Source organism: Ranitomeya variabilis, chromosome 5, assembly GCF_051348905.1.
Source record: "Ranitomeya variabilis isolate aRanVar5 chromosome 5, aRanVar5.hap1, whole genome shotgun sequence".
Classification (NCBI taxonomy): Eukaryota; Metazoa; Chordata; class Amphibia; order Anura; family Dendrobatidae; genus Ranitomeya; species Ranitomeya variabilis.
In genome coordinates, this window is record NC_135236.1 from 7,651,372 (window position 1) to 7,671,229 (window position 19,858).

Sequence of the window (19,858 nt, forward strand, 5' to 3'; positions counted from 1 at the left end):
CGAAATTGACAACAATGGAACATCTCCATGTACCCCTTGACAACCCCAACTGGACACAGACATTGATTTCCAATCCAATACTGGATTATGGACCTGTAGCCATGGCAAACCCAAAACGACCACATCATGCAGATTATGCAACACCAAAAAGCGAATATCCTCCTGATGCGCAGGAGCCGTGCACATGGTCAACTGGGTCCAGTACTGAGGCTTATTCTTGGCCAAAGGCGTAGCATCAATTCCCCTCAAAGGAATGGGATGCTGCAAGGGCTCCAAGAAAAAACCACAGCGCCTGGCAAACTCCAAGTCCATCAAATTCAGGGCAGCGCCTGAATCCACAAATGCCATAACAGAATAGGATGACAAAGAGCAAATCAGAGTAACGGACAAAAGAAATTTAGGCTGTACCGTACCAATGGTGGCAGACCTAGCGAACCGCTTAGTGCGCTTAGGACAATCAGAGATAGCATGAGTGGAGTCACCACAGTAAAAACACAGCCCATTCTGACGTCTGTGTTCTTGCCGTTCAGCTCTGGTCAAAGTCCTATCACATTGCATAGGCTCAGACCTCTGCTCAGAAGATACCGCCAAATGGTGCACAGCTTTGCGCTCACGCAAGCGTCGATCGATCTGAATGGCCAAGGACATAGACTCATTCAGACCAGCAGGCGTGGGAAATCCCACCATAACATCCTTAAGGGCTTCAGAAAGACCCTTTCTGAAAATTGCCGCCAGGGCACATTCATTCCACTGAGTAAGCACAGACCACTTTCTAAACTTCTGACAATATACCTCCGCTTCATCCTGACCCTGACACAAAGCCAGCAAGATTTTCTCTGCCTGATCCACTGAATTCGGTTCATCATAAAGCAATCCAAGCACCAGAAAAAATGCATCCACATTACGCAATGCAGGATCTCCTGGCGCAAGGGAAAATGCCCAGTCTTGAGGGTCGCCACGTAACAAAGAAATAATGATTTTTACTTGCTGAATGGGGTCACCAGAGGAGCGGGGTTTCAAAGCAAGAAACAGTCTACAATTATTTTTGAAATTCAGGAACTTAGATCTATCCCCAGAAAACAAATCAGGAATTGGAATTCTAGGCTCTAACATCGGATTCTGAACTACATAATCTTGAATGCTTTGTACCCTAGCAGTGAGTTGATCCATACAAGAGGACAGACCTTGAATGTCCATATCCACACCTGTGTCCTGAACCACCCAGAGATTAAGGGGAAAAGAAAGACAAAACACACTGCAGAAAAAAAAAATTGGTCTCAGAACTTCTCTTATCCCTCTATTGAGATGCATTAACACTTTAGTGGCCAGCTGTACTGTTATGGACCTGGTGGTTAGGAGCACCCGGAATGACCTGATGGTTAAACTATAACACAGGACGAGCTCTGGGAAGTGGGAACTCTGCTGACCGCAAGCCTAATCCTATCACACACACACTAGAAATAGCCGTGGAGCGTACCTAACTCTGCCTAGATGCCTCTTCACAGCCAAAGAGCTAACTACCCCTAAAGATAGGAAATAAAGCCTAACTTGCCTCAGAGAAATTTCCCCAAAGGAAAAGGCAGCCCCCCACAAATATTGACTGTGAGTTAAGATGAAAGTCACAAACATAAGAATGAAACAGGTTTCAGCAAAGGAGGCCAGACTTCACTAAACAGACTGAGGATAGAAAAGGTATCTTTGCGGTCAGCACAAAACACTACAAAAAGCCACGCAGAGTGTGCAAAAAGACCCCCGCACCGACTCACGGTGCGGAGGTGCCACTCTGCCTCCCAGAGCTTCCAGCTAGCAAGACAATATCATAGCAAGCTGGACAAGAAAACAAAGATCAGCAAATAAACTAACAGGGACTTAGCTTCTGCTGGAGTAGACAGGTCCTCAGAAAGATCCAAGAGAGATCTGAACCAGTACTAGAAAATTGACAGCTGGCATCAAGTAACGATCTGAGTGGAGTTAAATAGAGCAGCCAGCCTGGGACCAAACGAGGTCAGCTGAGGAAGGAACCTCAGAACCAGCAGCTCCACTCACAGCCACCAGAGGGAGTCCATGGGCCGAACTCGCCGAAGTACCATTCATGACCATAGGAGGGAGTTCGAGAACAGAATTCACAACATGCCACTGTCCGGTCCGTCTTCTCTTGGTCCCGGATGAAATGAGACTTCACAAGGGTCAAAGTTGCCCCAGAATCTCTTAGTCCCTGCATACGTTTCCCATTAACCCACATGACCTGTCCATGCTGTTGTCGATTATCTGCCTGGGCTGCCTGCACGGGGTCTACTGCATGCAGCACTTCCTCCATCTCTTCCACCCCCTGGTTAGTCGTAGCCCCCAATACCGGCTCAGCTTCACCTTGGCAGCAGTGTACAGTGGCCTGGCTGAAGGTAGCTGTTCCCGCCTTTGGCCACTGGGTATGCTGAGGCCGGTTGGGACATTGTCTTTGCAGGTGGCCCAGCTGATGGCAGGTGTGGCATCACGCCCCAGGGGGACTGTGGTAGGCCGGGTTTTTAGCTGGTCCCCCTACAATCTTCTGTGGTTTGGGGGCCTCCAGGTCCATAGGCGGACCCCTAGTGACCATCTTTGATCCGGACAACTGAGGCCTCCTGGCATCATGATGTTCATCGGCCAGATGAGCAGCCTCCTCAAGAGTCGTTGGCCGCCTGTCCCGAAGCCATTCCTGTGTCTTGGGGGTTAGTCCATTAAAGAATCGTTCTAACAAGAAGAGCTGGAGGACATCCTCCTTAGTGGTTGCTTGGCTCCCTTGTACCCACTGTAGCAGTGACCGCCGTAATTTACAGGCCCATTCAGCGTGGGTATCGGTTATTCATTTTATAAGTCCGCGGAACTTTTGGTGGTATGCCTCTGGTGTCAGCGCATACCGGGCCAAGATCACTTCTTTGATCCGCTCATAGTCCATACAGTCCTCATCAGGTACCGTGCGATAGGCGTCCGCTGCCCGGCCTGTCAGCTTGCTGGCCAGAATCTGAACCCGTTCCTCCGGCTTCACTTGATGAAGGGCACACTGCCACTCAAAAGTCCTGTAGAAAGCCATCAATGTCTTCCTCTGCCTCCCCCAACTGTCGGAAGGCATTATACTGGATCTTTTTGTGGCTTACCGTTGAAGGTACCTGGGCAGAGGCCAGAGCTCCCCCTGCTCACTGACTCTCCATCTTGGCCAGCTCTACTTTGGTCCGCACTGCCAACTCCATCTTGGCTAGCTCTATCCTGGTCCGCTCGGCCATCTTTTCCTTCAGATCAGTACGCACATCAGCCATCACCTCTCGTATGATCTCTACTGCAGGGTTGGGGCCATAGAACGCCAGTCTGTTCTTTGCCTCCCTCTGGAATTCAGTCTCCTCCACGTTCACATTGCGGGCGCTGCACTGTCGTGTTCCATGATGGCTGCAATCAAATCCGCTTTTGTTTTGTTGCTGGCGATTAACCCTCGGGCTTCCACCAGATCTTTTAATGTAGTCCTCTTTAACTTCTGGGAGTTGTTTTCCATTCATTCCTTTCCTCCTGTAGATGGGGTATCACATCCTGCTGTCTGCCACCAGTGTAAAGGGGTCTACTGTGCTGGAGTACCTCTTTCAGTACCACCCCGTATTTCAGGAGGTCCACTCTGCTTTGGCTGGAGTCTGAATGAAGGATGCTGGCTGGAATTGCTTGGTTACATGGGCACATATAAAAGATCACTGCTTCTCCACGTATTTCCAGTGTGACAACATTTTACTCACAGGACACAGAATATATCACACAGATACAGAGCGTGGGCCAATTGAAAAGCAGCAGGCCAGACATACATTACAATAGCCGCAGGTGGCCGAAGCCTGCAGATACTTACTGTGGGAATTACAAAGGTGGGGGAGGTCAGAAGGGGATATCTTGTCCCTTCTGCCCAGGGGCGCAGCCTGTGGGCTGATGCATTAGGGACATGCATCTGACATGGAACCTATTATACATACATATAACTGCACAACATATTCTGGGTGCCGGGGAGTTCCGTAACACTTGGTCTTTCTGGTGAGAAGCAGGCTGTATCTTGGTCTTTCTGGTGAGGAGCAAGCTGTATCTTGGTGTGTTTGGTGAGGTGGTGAGGAGCATGCTAAATCTTGGTGTGCCTAGCGAGAAGCATGCTGAATCTTTGTGTGGCTAGCGAGGTGTAGGCTATATCTTGGTGTGCCTGGTGAGGAACAGGCTTTATATTGGTGTGTCTGGTGAGGTGCAGGCTGTATCTTTGTTAGTCTGGTGAAGAGCAGGCTGTATCTTGGTGTGTCTGGTGAGGTCATGATCCATTTTTGGATTCGTGGCAGCTCTGGTTCCACTATGCTTAAAATGTAGCTTTTTTCCTTTCAGGCCAGCGAGGGATAATGTCAGATTTCCCTTGCTGTGAAGGAACAGATGATTGGCCTCGGGGAGACCAAAACATCCAACACCGCGGAGACACCATCACGTGTTTCTCAACGCAGTGATCCAGAACACTGCCCCCATCCCTTATGGGAAATATGCAAATGCATGTAGGATAGCTGCGGAGACACCATCACGTGTTTCTCGACGCAAGCAGTGAATAGCCAGACCTTTCCCCGGGAGGGAACAACCACGGGAAGGGCAGCATCCAATAAAGGAAAACATCCAATACAGGAAAACCACCTATGCCAAGCATGGTATCCATCCACAGACAGCTGTTTCGGGGTGTTTGCCCCTCATCAGTGTGGAGTAGGAATCTGGCTATTAGGAGCAGTGCCTAGTAAAAGGCTGTGAAGGAACAGATGATTGGCCTCGGGGAGACCAAAACATCCAACACCGCGGAGACACCATCACGTGTTTCTCAATGCAGTGATCCAGAACACTGCCCCCATCCTTTATTGGATGCTGCCCTTCCCGTGGTTGTTCCCTCCCGGGGAAAGGTCTGGCTATTCACTGCTTGCGTCGAGAAACACGTGATGGTGTCTCCGCAGCTATCCTACATGCATTTGCATATTTCCCATAAGGGATCCTTTATTGGATGCTGCCCTTCCCGTGGTTGTTCCCTCCCGGGGAAAGGTCTGGCTATTCACTGCTTGCGTCGAGAAACACGTGATGGTGTCTCCGCAGCTATCCTACATGCATTTGCATATTTCCCATAAGGGATGGGGGCAGTGTTCTGGATCACTGCGTTGAGAAACACGTGATGGTGTCTCCGCGGTGTTGGATGTTTTGGTCTCCCCGAGGCCAATCATCTGTTCCTTCACAGCCTTTTACTAGGCACTGCTCCTAATAGCCAGATTCCTACTCCACACTGATGAGGGGCAAACACCCCGAAACAGCTGTCTGTGGATGGATACCATGCTTGGCATAGGTGGTTTTCCTGTATTGGATGTTTTCCTTTATTGGATGCTGCCCTTCCCGTGGTTGTTCCCTCCCGGGGAAAGGTCTGGCTATTCACTGCTTGCGTCGAGAAACACGTGATGGTGTCTCCGCAGCTATCCTACATAGATTTCCCTTGCTGGCACTCTGCTGCAGCTACAGATTTGCCGGGTCAGCTTATGTGGGTGGAGTCCACTCCCACTATCCTTTAAAATTGGTCACCTGATGCAGCTGACTGTTGGTGATAGAGTTTCCCTGGAGACCAACCGATGTGTTAAGAGCTCTCTGGTGCCAGTGTGTACCAGCAGTTTGAGATCCTAGTTTTGTATCCTATGCTGAGAGGCGTTTGCAGCAGCAGCTTGGAAGCTAAATGTCTTGTTTATACCTCGTCTGTCTCGTGTTTGTCACTGTCCCCTGTGCTGCACCATCTGCAGTGGTGAGGCTAGTGTCCTTGCCAGCCAGTGCACTAGCCAGGATAGTGTGAGGTGACAGCGAGGGATGAGGTTCCTGATGGCGGTGGGGGGAAGGACCCACTTAGGGTGTTAGGGGAGTGTAGGGACAGGCTCAGGTTTGAGCTCAGGTGGTGACCATCTCTCATTTCCCTATCGGTAGAGCCTTTCTCTCCCCTTTACCATCCCGTTGTTTGTGTGTTGCGCCATCCACTGACCGACCTCATGCTGGTTCGTTCTGTATCGTGACATTATCACAAAACCAGTACTGTTTTCCTACGAACCAATGGCTCAAGCACAGGCTTTTGCTCAGCTGTTCCAGACCCTCACAGATGAGGTTAAGGAGCTGCGGTGTCAGGTATTGGAGCAGCTCCAACAGGTGTCGAGGTTCTGGCTCTCGGCTCATGTGAAAGCTCAACTGGAACCTTGACAGGTTCCCTGACAGGGAGCGATAAATTTTTGTTTTTTAAGGAGGCCTGTAAGCTATATTTCAGGCTCCGCCCTCGTTCTTCAGAGAGTGAGGAACAGAGTGTGGGGATTATAGTCTCCCATCTCAAGGGTGATCCCCATTCCTGAATGGAATCTTGCTTATTAGCAAACCTCCATATCCTAAAAACTGGCTTTACCTTAAGATAACGATAGATAAAAATAAATTGAATAAGATATAAAAGAACATAAATTACAATCCAAAACAAGAGGGAATATTGTTAATAAGAAGGAAGCAAAACTCAAATGCTGGAGGTCCCTGGTGACTTTGTGCCCAGAATATTTCTCCACTGACATTCCAGTTGTGCCAGTGTGTGCTTCTGGTCATGCCCCCCAATGCCACCATGCTCCCTGGCTATCCCCCAACATTAAGATCTTTGGGGTTACACTTGTGATGGATCCTCAAATGTCTGGAAATTGTCTTTAGCAGAGCCACATCCTCCACCTCCCGAGAAGCCATGATGTCCCTCACATGTTCATGGATATGTACCCGTAGCTCACGTGCGTAAGTCCAACGTGTATCCAGTCCCATGTGCACGGGGCGTAGAACAACACATATGTCCTGTTGCATGAAATATAGTCAGTCATTTTATACTTCCTTTTGCCATCTGCAGAGGTGAAGGATGTGGCCCACATCACGCTTCTTCAATCAAGACAATCCCCACACGGGTAACATTCCCATTTTTGCTTTTGCTTCTTCAAAGAAATAGTGGCTTCCACTAAAATGTCTTTAAGGTACTTACTTTTTTGGGCCATCACAAGAGGTGTCTCAGACAAATGCTTCAATAGGGTGAGGTTGGTTTTTAGAATCGCCCAGTGTTAATTCACGATTGCCCAGTAGGGACAGCTCGGATGGTTGAGCCCGTATGAGCAGAGGAGGCATATAATAACTCATTGACTGATGTCTTCCTATGGAATAAGTCAGTGTATAAGTGTTCGTCTTCCTGTACTTTCTATGTAATGTCCAGAAATGGAACCTCATGGTAATGGCATGTGTAAGTAAGCCTGATGTTGCTTTCATTGTGATTCATTGCTGACATTCACTCCTGCAGTTTATTGACAGACCCTGATATCTGAACAGAATGTCGTCAATATACCGGTACCATCCAAGGATCCCATAGTGGTACCCTGCCTTTCTAAGAAATATCTGTCCTCGAATGTAAAAAAGTTGTGTGTCAGCACGAATCGCAGCAAATCCAACATCAGGCCCCTAGTCTCAGCAGCTAGATTGGTCAATTCAAGGAAAAAACGGACAGCCTCTAAGCCATCGTCATGGCAGATGGATGGATCTTGTGGACATTGGCTTATTATTTATTGTAGGAATTACCTGTTTAGCAGTGTCCGTGTGGACTATTGATTTTGGCCATCTGGTTCAGGTGTTTGGTCATTGACCTATAACGTTTCTAGCTCAGTTGATATTGATTATCATCTTTCCTCTCTGTTTTCCAGGTTTACTTATCCTGCTACAGATGTTGCTTATTGATGTGAGACTTGTTACTTGCCTGCCATTCTGCGACAGATCAGTTCTCGATCATTACATCAGAACCGTTATTGATCAGGAAAAAGCCATGGTGAGCGGCGGGAATGTGAATACAATGGATCTGTGAAGACCTCTAGTGCCGATCACACAGCGTGAAAGTAGAATTTATGGCACATGGGGCAGCATTACAATGGAGGGCCATGTTATAGGTTGTACGCAGCTGGTGGGCCCCTAACATCAGGGGCCCTCCATATATACACTCTGGGAGTTAGATTGCTTTGCTAAGAGGAACGGGGCAGAGACAAGCCACTATGGACACGGACTAGGAGCAATGTTAGGCAATGGAGCTATTTAGATTACAGTGTGAAAATGTCCGTATGAAATAGATCCCGAAACGTGCCAGTCCCTTCATCGATCTCTTCTGTATTTCCAATGAGACTCGCCTGTTTAAGTCTATGAGTGTGCAGAAAAAGTTCTCATCGTCATCAGAGGTCACTGCCACAGCTGCTTTCCCCATCTTGAAATGAAGCATCATCAGTGACATTTGTTTTAGAGACTGGACTAGACCCTGCTTGTCGCATTGCCTCCTTAAAATTTGCACTCTGTTGCACTCTGTTGCCGGCTCGCCACTTAGAGACAGCAAGGGAGCGCACTGTCACTGTGCATTCAAAGGAATCTAGCACAGGAAGCTCATACTGAGCCTACGCCAGAATTTACAACCAACGCATTATCAGGTGAGCGGGGACTAGCCCAGTCCCTGAAACAGACAACACTGATGACGCCTCATTTCTGAGAGTCCGCAGAGGCTGCAGCAGTGACCGCAGCCTCTGCCACCCGATGATGGCTCATTTCAGTATCCCAGCATGCACCAGTGAATCTCAAACAAAATGTCAATGGAAGTTAAAAAAAAAAACAGAATGTAGAGGGTACGTTAGGGAATTTTTCTTTGAACTATATTAGAAAAGAAGATTAGATTATAATAAGTAGATGCACATTTAGTATCAAATTCACCTTCGGTTTCGGAGCGTCCCTTTAAATTCAGTTGATTGGTTCGGCCCTTCACAGCAGTGCCAGTTTCTCATGTGGCCCCTTGGGAAGATTAATTATCCACCCCTGGAATAATGTATAGAGATCTAGATTGCCTGTTGTAGGCTCATCCTTCTTCTCTTCCATAGAACGTTCCATGTCCGTTCTCCGAGAACGTCACCCTTCCACAACCAAGTCTGACTGCAGAATGGAGTCGGCTGCAGGTAAGAGTCCAAAGTGCTTCATATATGAGATATCCATGAAATTACGAGCCACTATCGATGACTGATGTGAGGGGGCAAAAGTGGATGTTAGTCCTTCGATATCATTGTACACTTTAATTAGGGAATGTATAGTGGACCTAAGAAGTCTACACGCCCCTGGTAAAATCACACATTTTGTTGACTGGATTTTGTGGCCTATCCTGTGAACTGCATGTGACAACTATACCCTGAAACCTCCATCAAGTCTGCTAAAAGTCTGTGGGGAACGAATTATGTCTGATGAGACTGAGGTGAAACTTTCTGGGGAAAATTCCAAAATGTGCAATGGCAACACAGTGCATCACCAGAAGATCATGGTTCCCGCAGAGAAGCATGGTGGAAGCAGCATTGTGCCTGGTGGCTGCTTATGGTCAGCTGGAATTGGGTCTTTAGTTAAGGTGGAGGGAATTATGGACAGTTGCAAATATCAGTTAATTTTGCCCAAAACCTTCAGGTGGACAATTCTACATGTGACAGACTCCGACACAAAAACACTGAAAGTTTCCAGAAATTCACAGGGGACTGCAACAAAGTAATAGTGCAAGGGTGTGCAGATTTTAGAAACCACATTATTTTAGTATTTTCCCCCTCTTGAAAATATTTCAGTTTGTTTTTCAATTGCATTGTACACATTATGGGTGATATAATTTTTTTACACAACAAACACACCTGGCATTTTCACAGCTGTGCATGGACTGTCTAGATCCACTGCAATTATGTATAAACAGCCAAGTCCCTATATGCATACATTACATTACTGATCCTGAGTTACCTCCTGTATTATACTCCAGAGCTGCAGTCACTATTCTGCTGGTGCAGTCACTGTGTACATACATTACATTACTGATCCTGAGTTACCTCCTGTATTATAGTCCAGAGCTGCACTCACTATTCTGCTGGTGCAGTCACTGTGTACATACATTACATTACTGATCCTGAGTTACCTCCTGTATTATAGTCCAGAGCTGCACTCACTATTCTGCTGGTGCAGTCACTGTGTACATACATTACATTACTGATCCTGAGTTGCATCCTGTATTATACCCCAGAGCTGCACTCACTATTCTGCTGGTGCAGTCACTGTGTACATACATTACATTACTGATCCTGAGTTACCTCTTGTATTATAGTCCAAAGCTGCACTCACTATTCTGCTGGTGCAGTCACTGTGTACATACATTACATTACTGATCCTGAGTTACCTCCTGTATTATAGTCCAGAGCTGCACTCACTATTCTGCTGGTGCAGTCACTGTGTACATACATTACATTACTGATCCGGAGTTGCATCCTGTATTATACCCCAGAGCTGCGCTCACTATTCTGCTGGTGCAGTCACTGTGTACATACATTACATTACTGATCCTGAGTTACCTCCTGTATTATACTCCAGAGCTGCGCTCACTATTCTGCTGGTTCAGTCACTGTGTACATACATTACATTACTGATCCTGAGTTACATCCTGTATTATACTCCAGAGCTGCGCTCACTATTCTGCTGGTGCAGTCACTGTGTACATACATTACATTACTGATCCTGAGTTACATCCTGTATTATACTCCAGAGCTGCACTCACTATTCTGCTGGTGCAGTCACTGTGTACATACATTACATTACTGATCCTGAGTTACCTCCAGTATTATACCCCAGAGCTGCACTCACTATTCTGCTGGTGCAGTCACTGTGTACATACATTACATTACTGATCCTGAGTTACCTCCTGTATTATACCCCAGAGCTGCACTCACTATTCTGCTGGTGCATTTACTGTGTACATACATTACATTACTGATCCTGAGTTACCTCCTGTATTATACTCCGGAGCTGCACTCACTATTCTGCTGGTGCAGTCACTGTGTACATACATTACATTACTGATCCTGAGTTACATCCAGTATTATACTCCAGAGCTGCACTCACTGTTCTGCTGGTGCAGTCACTGTGTACATACATTACATTACTGATCCTGAGTTACATCCTGTATTATACTCCAGAGCTGCACTCACTATTCTGCTGGTGCAGTCACTGTGTACATACATTACATTACTGATCCTGAGTTACATCCTGTATTATACTCCAGAGCTGCACTCACTATTCTGCTGGTGCAGTCACTGTGTACATACATTACATTACTGATCCTGAGTTACATCCTGTATTATACCCCAGAGCTGCACTCACTATTCTGCTGGTGCAGTCACTGTGTACATACATTACATTACTGATCCTGAGTTACCTCCTGTATTATACCCCAGAGCTGCACTCACTATTCTGCTGGTGCAGTCACTGTGTACATACATTACATTACTGATCCTGAGTTACCTCCTGTATTATACCCCAGAGCTGCACTCACTATTCTGCAGGTGCAGTCACTGTATACATACATTACATTACTCATCCTGAGTTACATCCTGTATTATACCCAAGAGCTGCACTCACTATTCTGCTGGTGCAGTCACTGTGTACATACATTACTGATCCTGAGTTACATCCTGTATTATATTCCAGAGCTGCACTCACTATTCTGCTGGTGCAGTCACTGTGTACATACATTCCATTACTGATCCTGAGTTACATCCTGTATTATACCCCAGAGCTGCAATCACTATTCTGCTGGTGCACTCACTGTGTACATACATTACATTACTGATCCTGAGTTACCTCCTGTATTATACCCCAGAGCTGCACTCACTATTCTGCTGGTGTAGTCACTGTGTACATACATTACATTACTGATCCTGAGTTACCTCCTGTATTATACCCCAGAGCTGCACTCACTATTCTGCTGGTGCAGTCACTGTGTACATACATTACATTACTGATCCTGAGTTACATCCTGTATTACACTCCAGAGCTGCACTCACTATTCTGCTGGTGTAGTCACTGTGTACATACATTACATTACTGATCCTGAGTTACCTCCTGTATTATACCCCAGAGCTGCACTCACTATTCTGCTGGTGCAGTCACTGTATACATACATTACATTACTCATCCTGAGTTACATCCTGTATTATACCCCAGAGCTGCACTCACTATTCTGCTGGTGCAGTCACTGTGTACATACATTACGTTACTGATCCTGAGTTACCTCCTGTATTATACTCCAGAGCTGCACTCACTATTCTACTGGTGCAGTCACTGTGTACATACATTACATTACTGATCCTGAGTTACCTCCTGTATTATACTCCAGAGCTGCACTCACTATTCTGCTGGTGTAGTCACTGTGTACATACATTACATTACTGATCCTGAGTTACATCCTGTATTATACTCCAGAGCCGCACTCACTATTCTGCTGGTGCAGTCACTGTGTACATACATTACATTACTGATCCTGAGTTACATCCTGTATTATACCCCAGAGCTGCACTCACTATTCTGCTGGTGCAGTCACTGTGTACATTACATTACTGATCCTGAGTTACCTCCTGTATTATACCCCAGAGCTGCACTCACTATTCTGCTGGTGCATTTACTGTGTACATACATTACATTACTGATCCTGAGTTACCTCCTGTATTATACTCCGGAGCTGCACTCACTATTCTGCTGGTGCAGTCACTGTGTACATACATTACATTACTGATCCTGAGTTACATCCAGTATTATACTCCAGAGCTGCACTCACTGTTCTGCTGGTGCAGTCACTGTGTACATACATTACTGATCCTGAGTTACATCCTGTATTATACTCCAGAGCTGCACTCACTATTCTGCTGGTGCAGTCACTGTGTACATACATTACATTACTGATCCTGAGTTACATCCTGTATTATACTCCAGAGCTGCACTCACTATTCTGCTGGTGCAGTCACTGTGTACATACATTACATTACTGATCCTGAGTTACATCCTGTATTATACCCCAGAGCTGCACTCACTATTCTGCTGGTGCAGTCACTGTGTACATACATTACATTACTGATCCTGAGTTACCTCCTGTATTATACCCCAGAGCTGCACTCACTATTCTGCTGGTGCAGTCACTGTGTACATACATTACATTACTGATCCTGAGTTACCTCCTGTATTATACCCCAGAGCTGCACTCACTGTTCTGCAGGTGCAGTCACTGTATACATACATTACATTACTCATCCTGAGTTACATCCTGTATTATACCCAAGAGCTGCACTCACTATTCTGCTGGTGCAGTCACTGTGTACATACATTACTGATCCTGAGTTACATCCTGTATTATACTCCAGAGCTGCACTCACTATTCTGCTGGTGCAGTCACTGTGTACATACATTCCATTACTGATCCTGAGTTACATCCTGTATTATACCCCAGAGCTGCAATCACTATTCTGCTGGTGCACTCACTGTGTACATACATTACATTACTGATCCTGAGTTACCTCCTGTATTATACCCCAGAGCTGCACTCACTATTCTGCTGGTGTAGTCACTGTGTACATACATTACATTACTGATCCTGAGTTACCTCCTGTATTATACTCCAGAGCTGCACTCACTATTCTGCTGGTGCAGTCACTGTATACATACATTACATTACTCATCCTGAGTTACATCCTGTATTATACCCAAGAGCTGCACTCACTATTCTACTGGTGCAGTCACTGTGTACATACATTACATTACTGATCCTGAGTTACCTCCTGTATTATACTCCAGAGCTGCACTCACTATTCTGCTGGTGTAGTCACTGTGTACATACATTACATTACTGATCCTGAGTTACATCCTGTATTATACTCCAGAGCCGCACTCACTATTCTGCTGGTGCAGTCACTGTGTACATACATTACATTACTGATCCTGAGTTACATCCTGTATTATACCCCAGAGCTGCACTCACTATTCTGCTGGTGCAGTCACTGTGTACATACATTACATTACTGATCCTGAGTTACCTCCTGTATTATACTCCAGAGCTGCACTCACTATTCTGCTGGTGCAGTCACTGTATACATACATTACATTACTCATCCTGAGTTACATCCTGTATTATACCCAAGAGCTGCACTCACTATTCTGCTGGTGCAGTCACTGTGTACATACATTACATTACTGATCCTGAGTTACATCCTGTATTATACTCCAGAGCTGCACTCACTATTCTGCTGGTGCAGTCACTGTGTACACACATTACATTACTGATCCTGAGTTACATCCTGTATTATACTCCAGAGCCGCACTCACTATTCTGCTGGTGCAGTCACTGTGTACATACATTACTGATCCTGAGTTAAATCCTGTATTATACTCCAGAGCTGCACTCACTATTCTGCTGGTGCAGTCACTGTGTACATACATTACTGATCCTGAGTTACATCCCGTATCTCTTTTTTTATTATGAAAGTACAAAACAAAAGTTACAGGCAAAGCTTACAGACAAACTCAATAACAAAACAAGTTATTCACCATCCCCAAAAGTCCAATGTCCAGCAGATTTATACAAACAAAATGTTCTTCCATTTCATTAATACCCCCCAGCAAGGGAAGAGACCTCAACCTATATCCTTTTTTTTTCCCTTCCTTTGTTCCTTTTTCCCCTCATACACACATACCCATGCATTCATCCCTAGAGAAATAAACAAAAGTCGGCCATCTGCCCTAAAGAAAGTAAATAGGCCACCTGGCCAAAACTTAATCATATATCTTTATATATTTTTTCATTTTTTTTTTAGTATATATATATATATTTTTTTTTTTTCTCCTAAAGTAAACCACCACCATTCCCCCAAAGGTCCCACGAAAGTTTGTGGCCTATCACACCAGGTCCCACGAGAGTTTGTGGCCTTTACTATACAGCAAGGTCCATAAAAGTTTATGGCCTTTTTTTCCTCTTCTTGGCATCCCGCCGGACGTCCATTCTCCAAAACCCATCCCCCCACCCCCCAAGAAACCCCCCACCCCACCTAAACTAAATCCCCCCTACACGCATCATAGTACACACGTAACACATATATATACAACCTTATAATAACATATATCAATAATAACATAATAATAACCAGTACACACCATAATCATGACCAAAGAACAGGCCCAAGTTCAATGCTTGCAAGCCCTATACCCGGGTTACCAATTACAAAACAAAAATCTGTAAGTGAGGGTTACAGCCCACCACCAGGAACTGGAGACCATAGAGGCTCTCACCCTAATCTACCGCACATCCCCCTGACCCTCCCTAACAACACAAAAGAGAAAATCCTGTCCCTATAGCCCTACCAATCTCTCCCTACCTGCCCCTACCTGTCCCTCACTGACCCTCACTACCAACCTAATACTAACTACCTGTCCCTAAAGACTGTCCCTATCTGTCCCTCCTTGTCCCTACACATCTATCTGACCCTACAAAATAAAGATAAAAAGATAAAAAAGACTAACTCAACCCTATCACAGGCACACAGAACCTAACTCTCCCTAGGGCACATTAAAGGAGAAACCCCTCCAAAGAAGAGAGGCCCTCCCTGCACCCAGCCTCTCAAACTCCAGCAAGCGCACTTTTGCCAGGTCACCCAGGATGTTCCTAATCACCTCTTCCCTGGGGAGGACTTTCCGCTGAGTAGACACTAGACACTGTGCATTCCACGTGTGGAACCTAGTTACTAAACTAACTAAGAAAACAGTGCCCCGATCTCGGCCACCAAGTGACCTGAATGCACCATAGGACCACTCCGCATAGGAAAGGCCTTCCAGCCTGGGCCAGCCAATGGAAACACCCACCCTGCTGTAGACCTCTGTATTAAAGGGACACCGAAGCAGGAAATGCTCCATGCTTTCAAGCATACCGCCACACTCCTCGCGGGGACAATCCCGGTCATCAGAGCATCTGCACTTTAGGTTGTCCCTCACATACAGCTTCCCCATGGAAGCAGCGCCAAGCCAAGTCCCAAAACTTCAAGGGGATCCGCTTAGAGTTCAATAACCCGAGCCCCACCTCCAGATCCCGGCTTGGGCAATCCCTGAGCGCCAGGGGCTTCTGAAAGTGGGTCAACAGGACCCTATTGTCAAGAAACCTTCTCGACATGGTCCTGATCTCCCACACTCCCAGACCCCATCGACGGATCACCTTCAGAACCGGGGTAGCATAAGCCGGAAGATGCCCATGAGGTGTATGAAGGTCCTTTACCTGCCCTCCTGTCTCCCATTCCTGGAAGAAAGGCCGAAACCACCCCCTACAGGAGAATACCCACAGAGGAGCCCTCTCTAACCAGAGGTTGGTGATGTTTGCCTTAAGAAAGGTGTTTACTAGAAACACCACTGGGTAGACCATACCCAACCCTCCTAGTCTCCTCGTGCGGTACATGACCTCCCTCTTGATTAGGTTCAGCCTATTTCCCCATAATAATTGGAAAAACAGGCTGTAGACCCGTGTCCAAAGAGGCTCTGGCAAGATGCAGACGCTGCCCAAATATATTAGCAAAGGAAGCAAATAGCCCTTGGCAAGACTAACCCTTTCCCTTAGGGTCAAAGACCAACCCTTCCACTGATCCACCTTCTGGACGGCAATCTTAAGTCTGCCCTCCCAGTTTTGCTGGGGATAGTCCCCCTGGCCGAAACTGATGCCTAATATTTTTGCTGTGGCCTGAGGCCCTGGAAGGGTGTCCGGGAGATCAAAACTTGGATCTCCCCCTCCCAGCCAGAGACTCTCACACTTGTCCCGGTTTATCATGGACCCGGATGCCACCGAGTAGCGTTCAACCTGAGACATCACCCAATCTGCCTCCTCTCTCGAGGATACAAAAAGGGAAACATAGTCAGCGTACGCCACTACCCTCAAGGTGGCCTCTGGCTCCGCCTGGTCCATCCTGACTCCCACCAACGGTCCACGCTCCACCCTCCTTAAAAGGGGTTCGATCGCAAACACGTATAACAGTGGGCTCAGAGGACAGCCCTGGCGGACACCAGACCTCACCTCAAAAGGGTGTCCGACCCAACCGTTCACGAGCGGAAAAGTCTCTGCCCCATTGTATAAAACTCTCAACCAATCAACAAACCTCCCAGGCAGACCATACCTCAGAAGGACAGACCAGAGGTACTCATGGTTAACCCAGTCAAAGGCCTTTGCCTGGTCTAAGGACAGCAAGTACCCCTTCCAGTGACCTGCCCTGCCCTGCTCCACTGCCTCCCGGACACCGAGCACAGCACTAAATGTGCTGCGGCCTGGAACAGAGCAGTGCTGGGCCCCCGAAAGGAGCCGGGGCACAAACTGCACCAACCGATTAAAAAGCACCTTTGCCAGAACCTTTTGGTCCGTATTGAGAAGCGCTATGGGACGCCAGTTCTCAATACAGGACGAGTTTTTACCCTTTGACAGGATAATAAGGGTTGACTTCCTCATTGAACTGGGGAGAATGTCCGAGGAGAGGCACTCATTAAACACCTCAGTCAAGAGGGGGACCAAAGAGTCCCTAAAAGTCTTGTAGAACTCGGATGTTAAGCCATACGGACCGGGCGACTTATGGGCCGGAGCCCATCAATCGCCCGTCTCACTTCCTCTTCCCTGATTGTTTCTGCCAAAGCATGAAGAGAGGGGTCATCCCCTGGCTCAGGGATGGTTTCAGTCAGGAAAGCCGACATCTCATCCCGATCAGGATCCCTCCTCCCCAAGAGGTGCAAGTAGAAGGATCTGACCACCTCCAGGATCCCTGATTTGGATCTGTTCAGGGACCCCGTACTGTCAATCAGTCCTCTCACCATCTTACAACTCACTGACAACCTGCAGTTTCTGTAAGGGTCAGGCGAGCGGTACCTCCCGAAATCCCTCTCAAAAACCAAGGATGTGTGCCTATCGTACTGGCACCCCTTGAGCAAGGTCTTCACCCTGGAGATTTCCTCTCGGTCCCCTCCAGTCGAGACGACCTGCTCGAGTTTCCTCCCCAGTTCCCGATACAGGCGGTACCTGTTCAGGCCCCTGAGGCTGGAGAGCTGACGGAAGAACCTTGCGACCCTTCTTTTGAAGATCTTCCACCACTCAGACTTACTGCTACAGAGACCCAAGAGAGGTACCTGGCTCTGAAGAAATTCCTCAAAGGACTGTCTTACTTCCGCCTCTTCCAGAAGGGACGAATTCAGCTTCCATAGGCCTCTCCCCATCCGGGGGTCTCTAACATTCAAAGTAAAGAAAATGAAACAGTGATCGGAGAACTCCACCTCAACAGCGGACACTGCAGAAGAGACGGCTTCCTCCTTTAAAAAAACCTAAAATCTATCCTAGACCTACTGCTTCCCCTAAAAAAGGTGAAACCCCCGTGACCTGGGGTGTGCCGGATGTGGACATCCACCAGGCGAGCTTCGCTTACAATGCTATTCAAGGCTACGCTATCATAAGCCAGCCGGTCTCCGGGGACTCCCCTATCACGGAGTCTGGTTACAGTATTAAAATCCCCACCGAAGACCACCTGCTGGCTCGTAAAAAGATAGGGCTTGATCCTCAGGAAGAGACGTTTACGGTCCCACTTAGATTGCGGGCAAAAGATATTGATGAGCCGAAGCTCCTGTCCCCTCATGAAGACGTCAAGGACCAAACATCTCCCCATTTCTACCTCGATCACCCGTCTGCATTCCACCTCCGTGGTCTTAAAAAGGACTGCTACCCCGCGATACGGCTCGGCCGCAAGAGACCAGTATGAGGGCCCACTCCTCCATTCCCTCTTTGCTTTGTAGATGGACCCCAAGTCCGTTAGTCTGGTCTCCTGCAAAAATAAAATATCAGCCTCAACCCGGGTGAAAAAATCAAAGGCCGTAAGTCTAGCCGTATCTGACTTTATGCTGGCGACATTAATCGACGCCAGAGTCAACGGGGTAGGTTCCGCCATCATGGGTGATTGAGTTAGATGGCCTGTTTTTTAACCGTACCCCCTGATTTCCTCTCCCCCTCTGAGGAGGTGCCCGACTCACCCCTCCTCTTTAAAGACACCGAGGTGTCCATATCCTACTTTATAGCACTGGACTTCCCAGAAATAGATTCCTCGCCCCTGGACCCCAAGGTAGTCCCCCCTCCAGAGGAGTTTGAATCCCCCGGAGGACAGACATCATTCACCACTCCCCGTAGGCACCCCAGATGTTGCGTCCGGACCCTCACCCCCGACACAACAGAGTCATCGAGGGCTTGGAACCGATTGGAGAGGGGGATCAGAGGGGAGTCGGTGAGCCCTTCCGTAGGCACCCTAGTGGCCAGGGGGCCTTAGATTTTTTAGCTTTGTTCTTCCTCTTCTTCCGACTCTTACCGGTACGATTGTCACCCGTTTTTTTAGGCTGCTCCACCACCTCTTCATCCAGACTTTCATACTGGGAAGGGTTATCAGAAGCAGCCAACTCCTCCCTCTCCATCCTACTCGCTCACCACCTTTTCCCCCAGGGCCTCAGAGCCTTTGGCTGCCGCCTCCAGGGTGGGAGCAGTCATCACCCCAGTTGCCTGAGGCTTATCCTGCCCCCTGCCCTTACGGTGCCTCACCTGTTGCCACTGGTGGGCAGAGGTACCAGCCTCGCCTTTCCTCACCGACCCCTCAGCTCCCCTCACGCCTCCACCCTCAGCAGAAGTTGCACCACCGGGGACCCCTCCTTGGCTCCCCCCTGCCGGGCCAGAGATGGTGCTGGAAAAGGAACGGGGGCAGCGGCTATACGGGTGACCTAGGTCACCACACAGGTGACACCTAATGTCACCACAGGCCGCGGCAAGATGGCCTACCCCGCCACACAAGGCACATTTCTGTACCTTGCAGCCTGCGCTGAAGTGGCGGGGAACACCGCACCTGTGGCAGACCTTCGGTTGCCCCTGGTAGATCTGGATTCTGTCCCTCCCCAGAAATGCTGA

General features: G+C 47.7%; 1 protein-coding gene across 1 annotated transcript in view; it reads left to right on the forward strand.

Moving 5' to 3' along the window:
- The window catches only part of LOC143773234 (erythropoietin-like), a 175,120-nt gene that overhangs the window by 87,861 nt on the left and 67,401 nt on the right, over window positions 1–19,858 (forward strand). Inside the window, exons 2-3 of the mRNA XM_077260726.1 lie at window positions 7,746–7,867; window positions 8,952–9,026. Coding sequence (XP_077116841.1) covers window positions 7,746–7,867; window positions 8,952–9,026 — 197 coding nt within the window. The remainder of the gene's footprint in view (window positions 1–7,745; window positions 7,868–8,951; window positions 9,027–19,858) is intronic.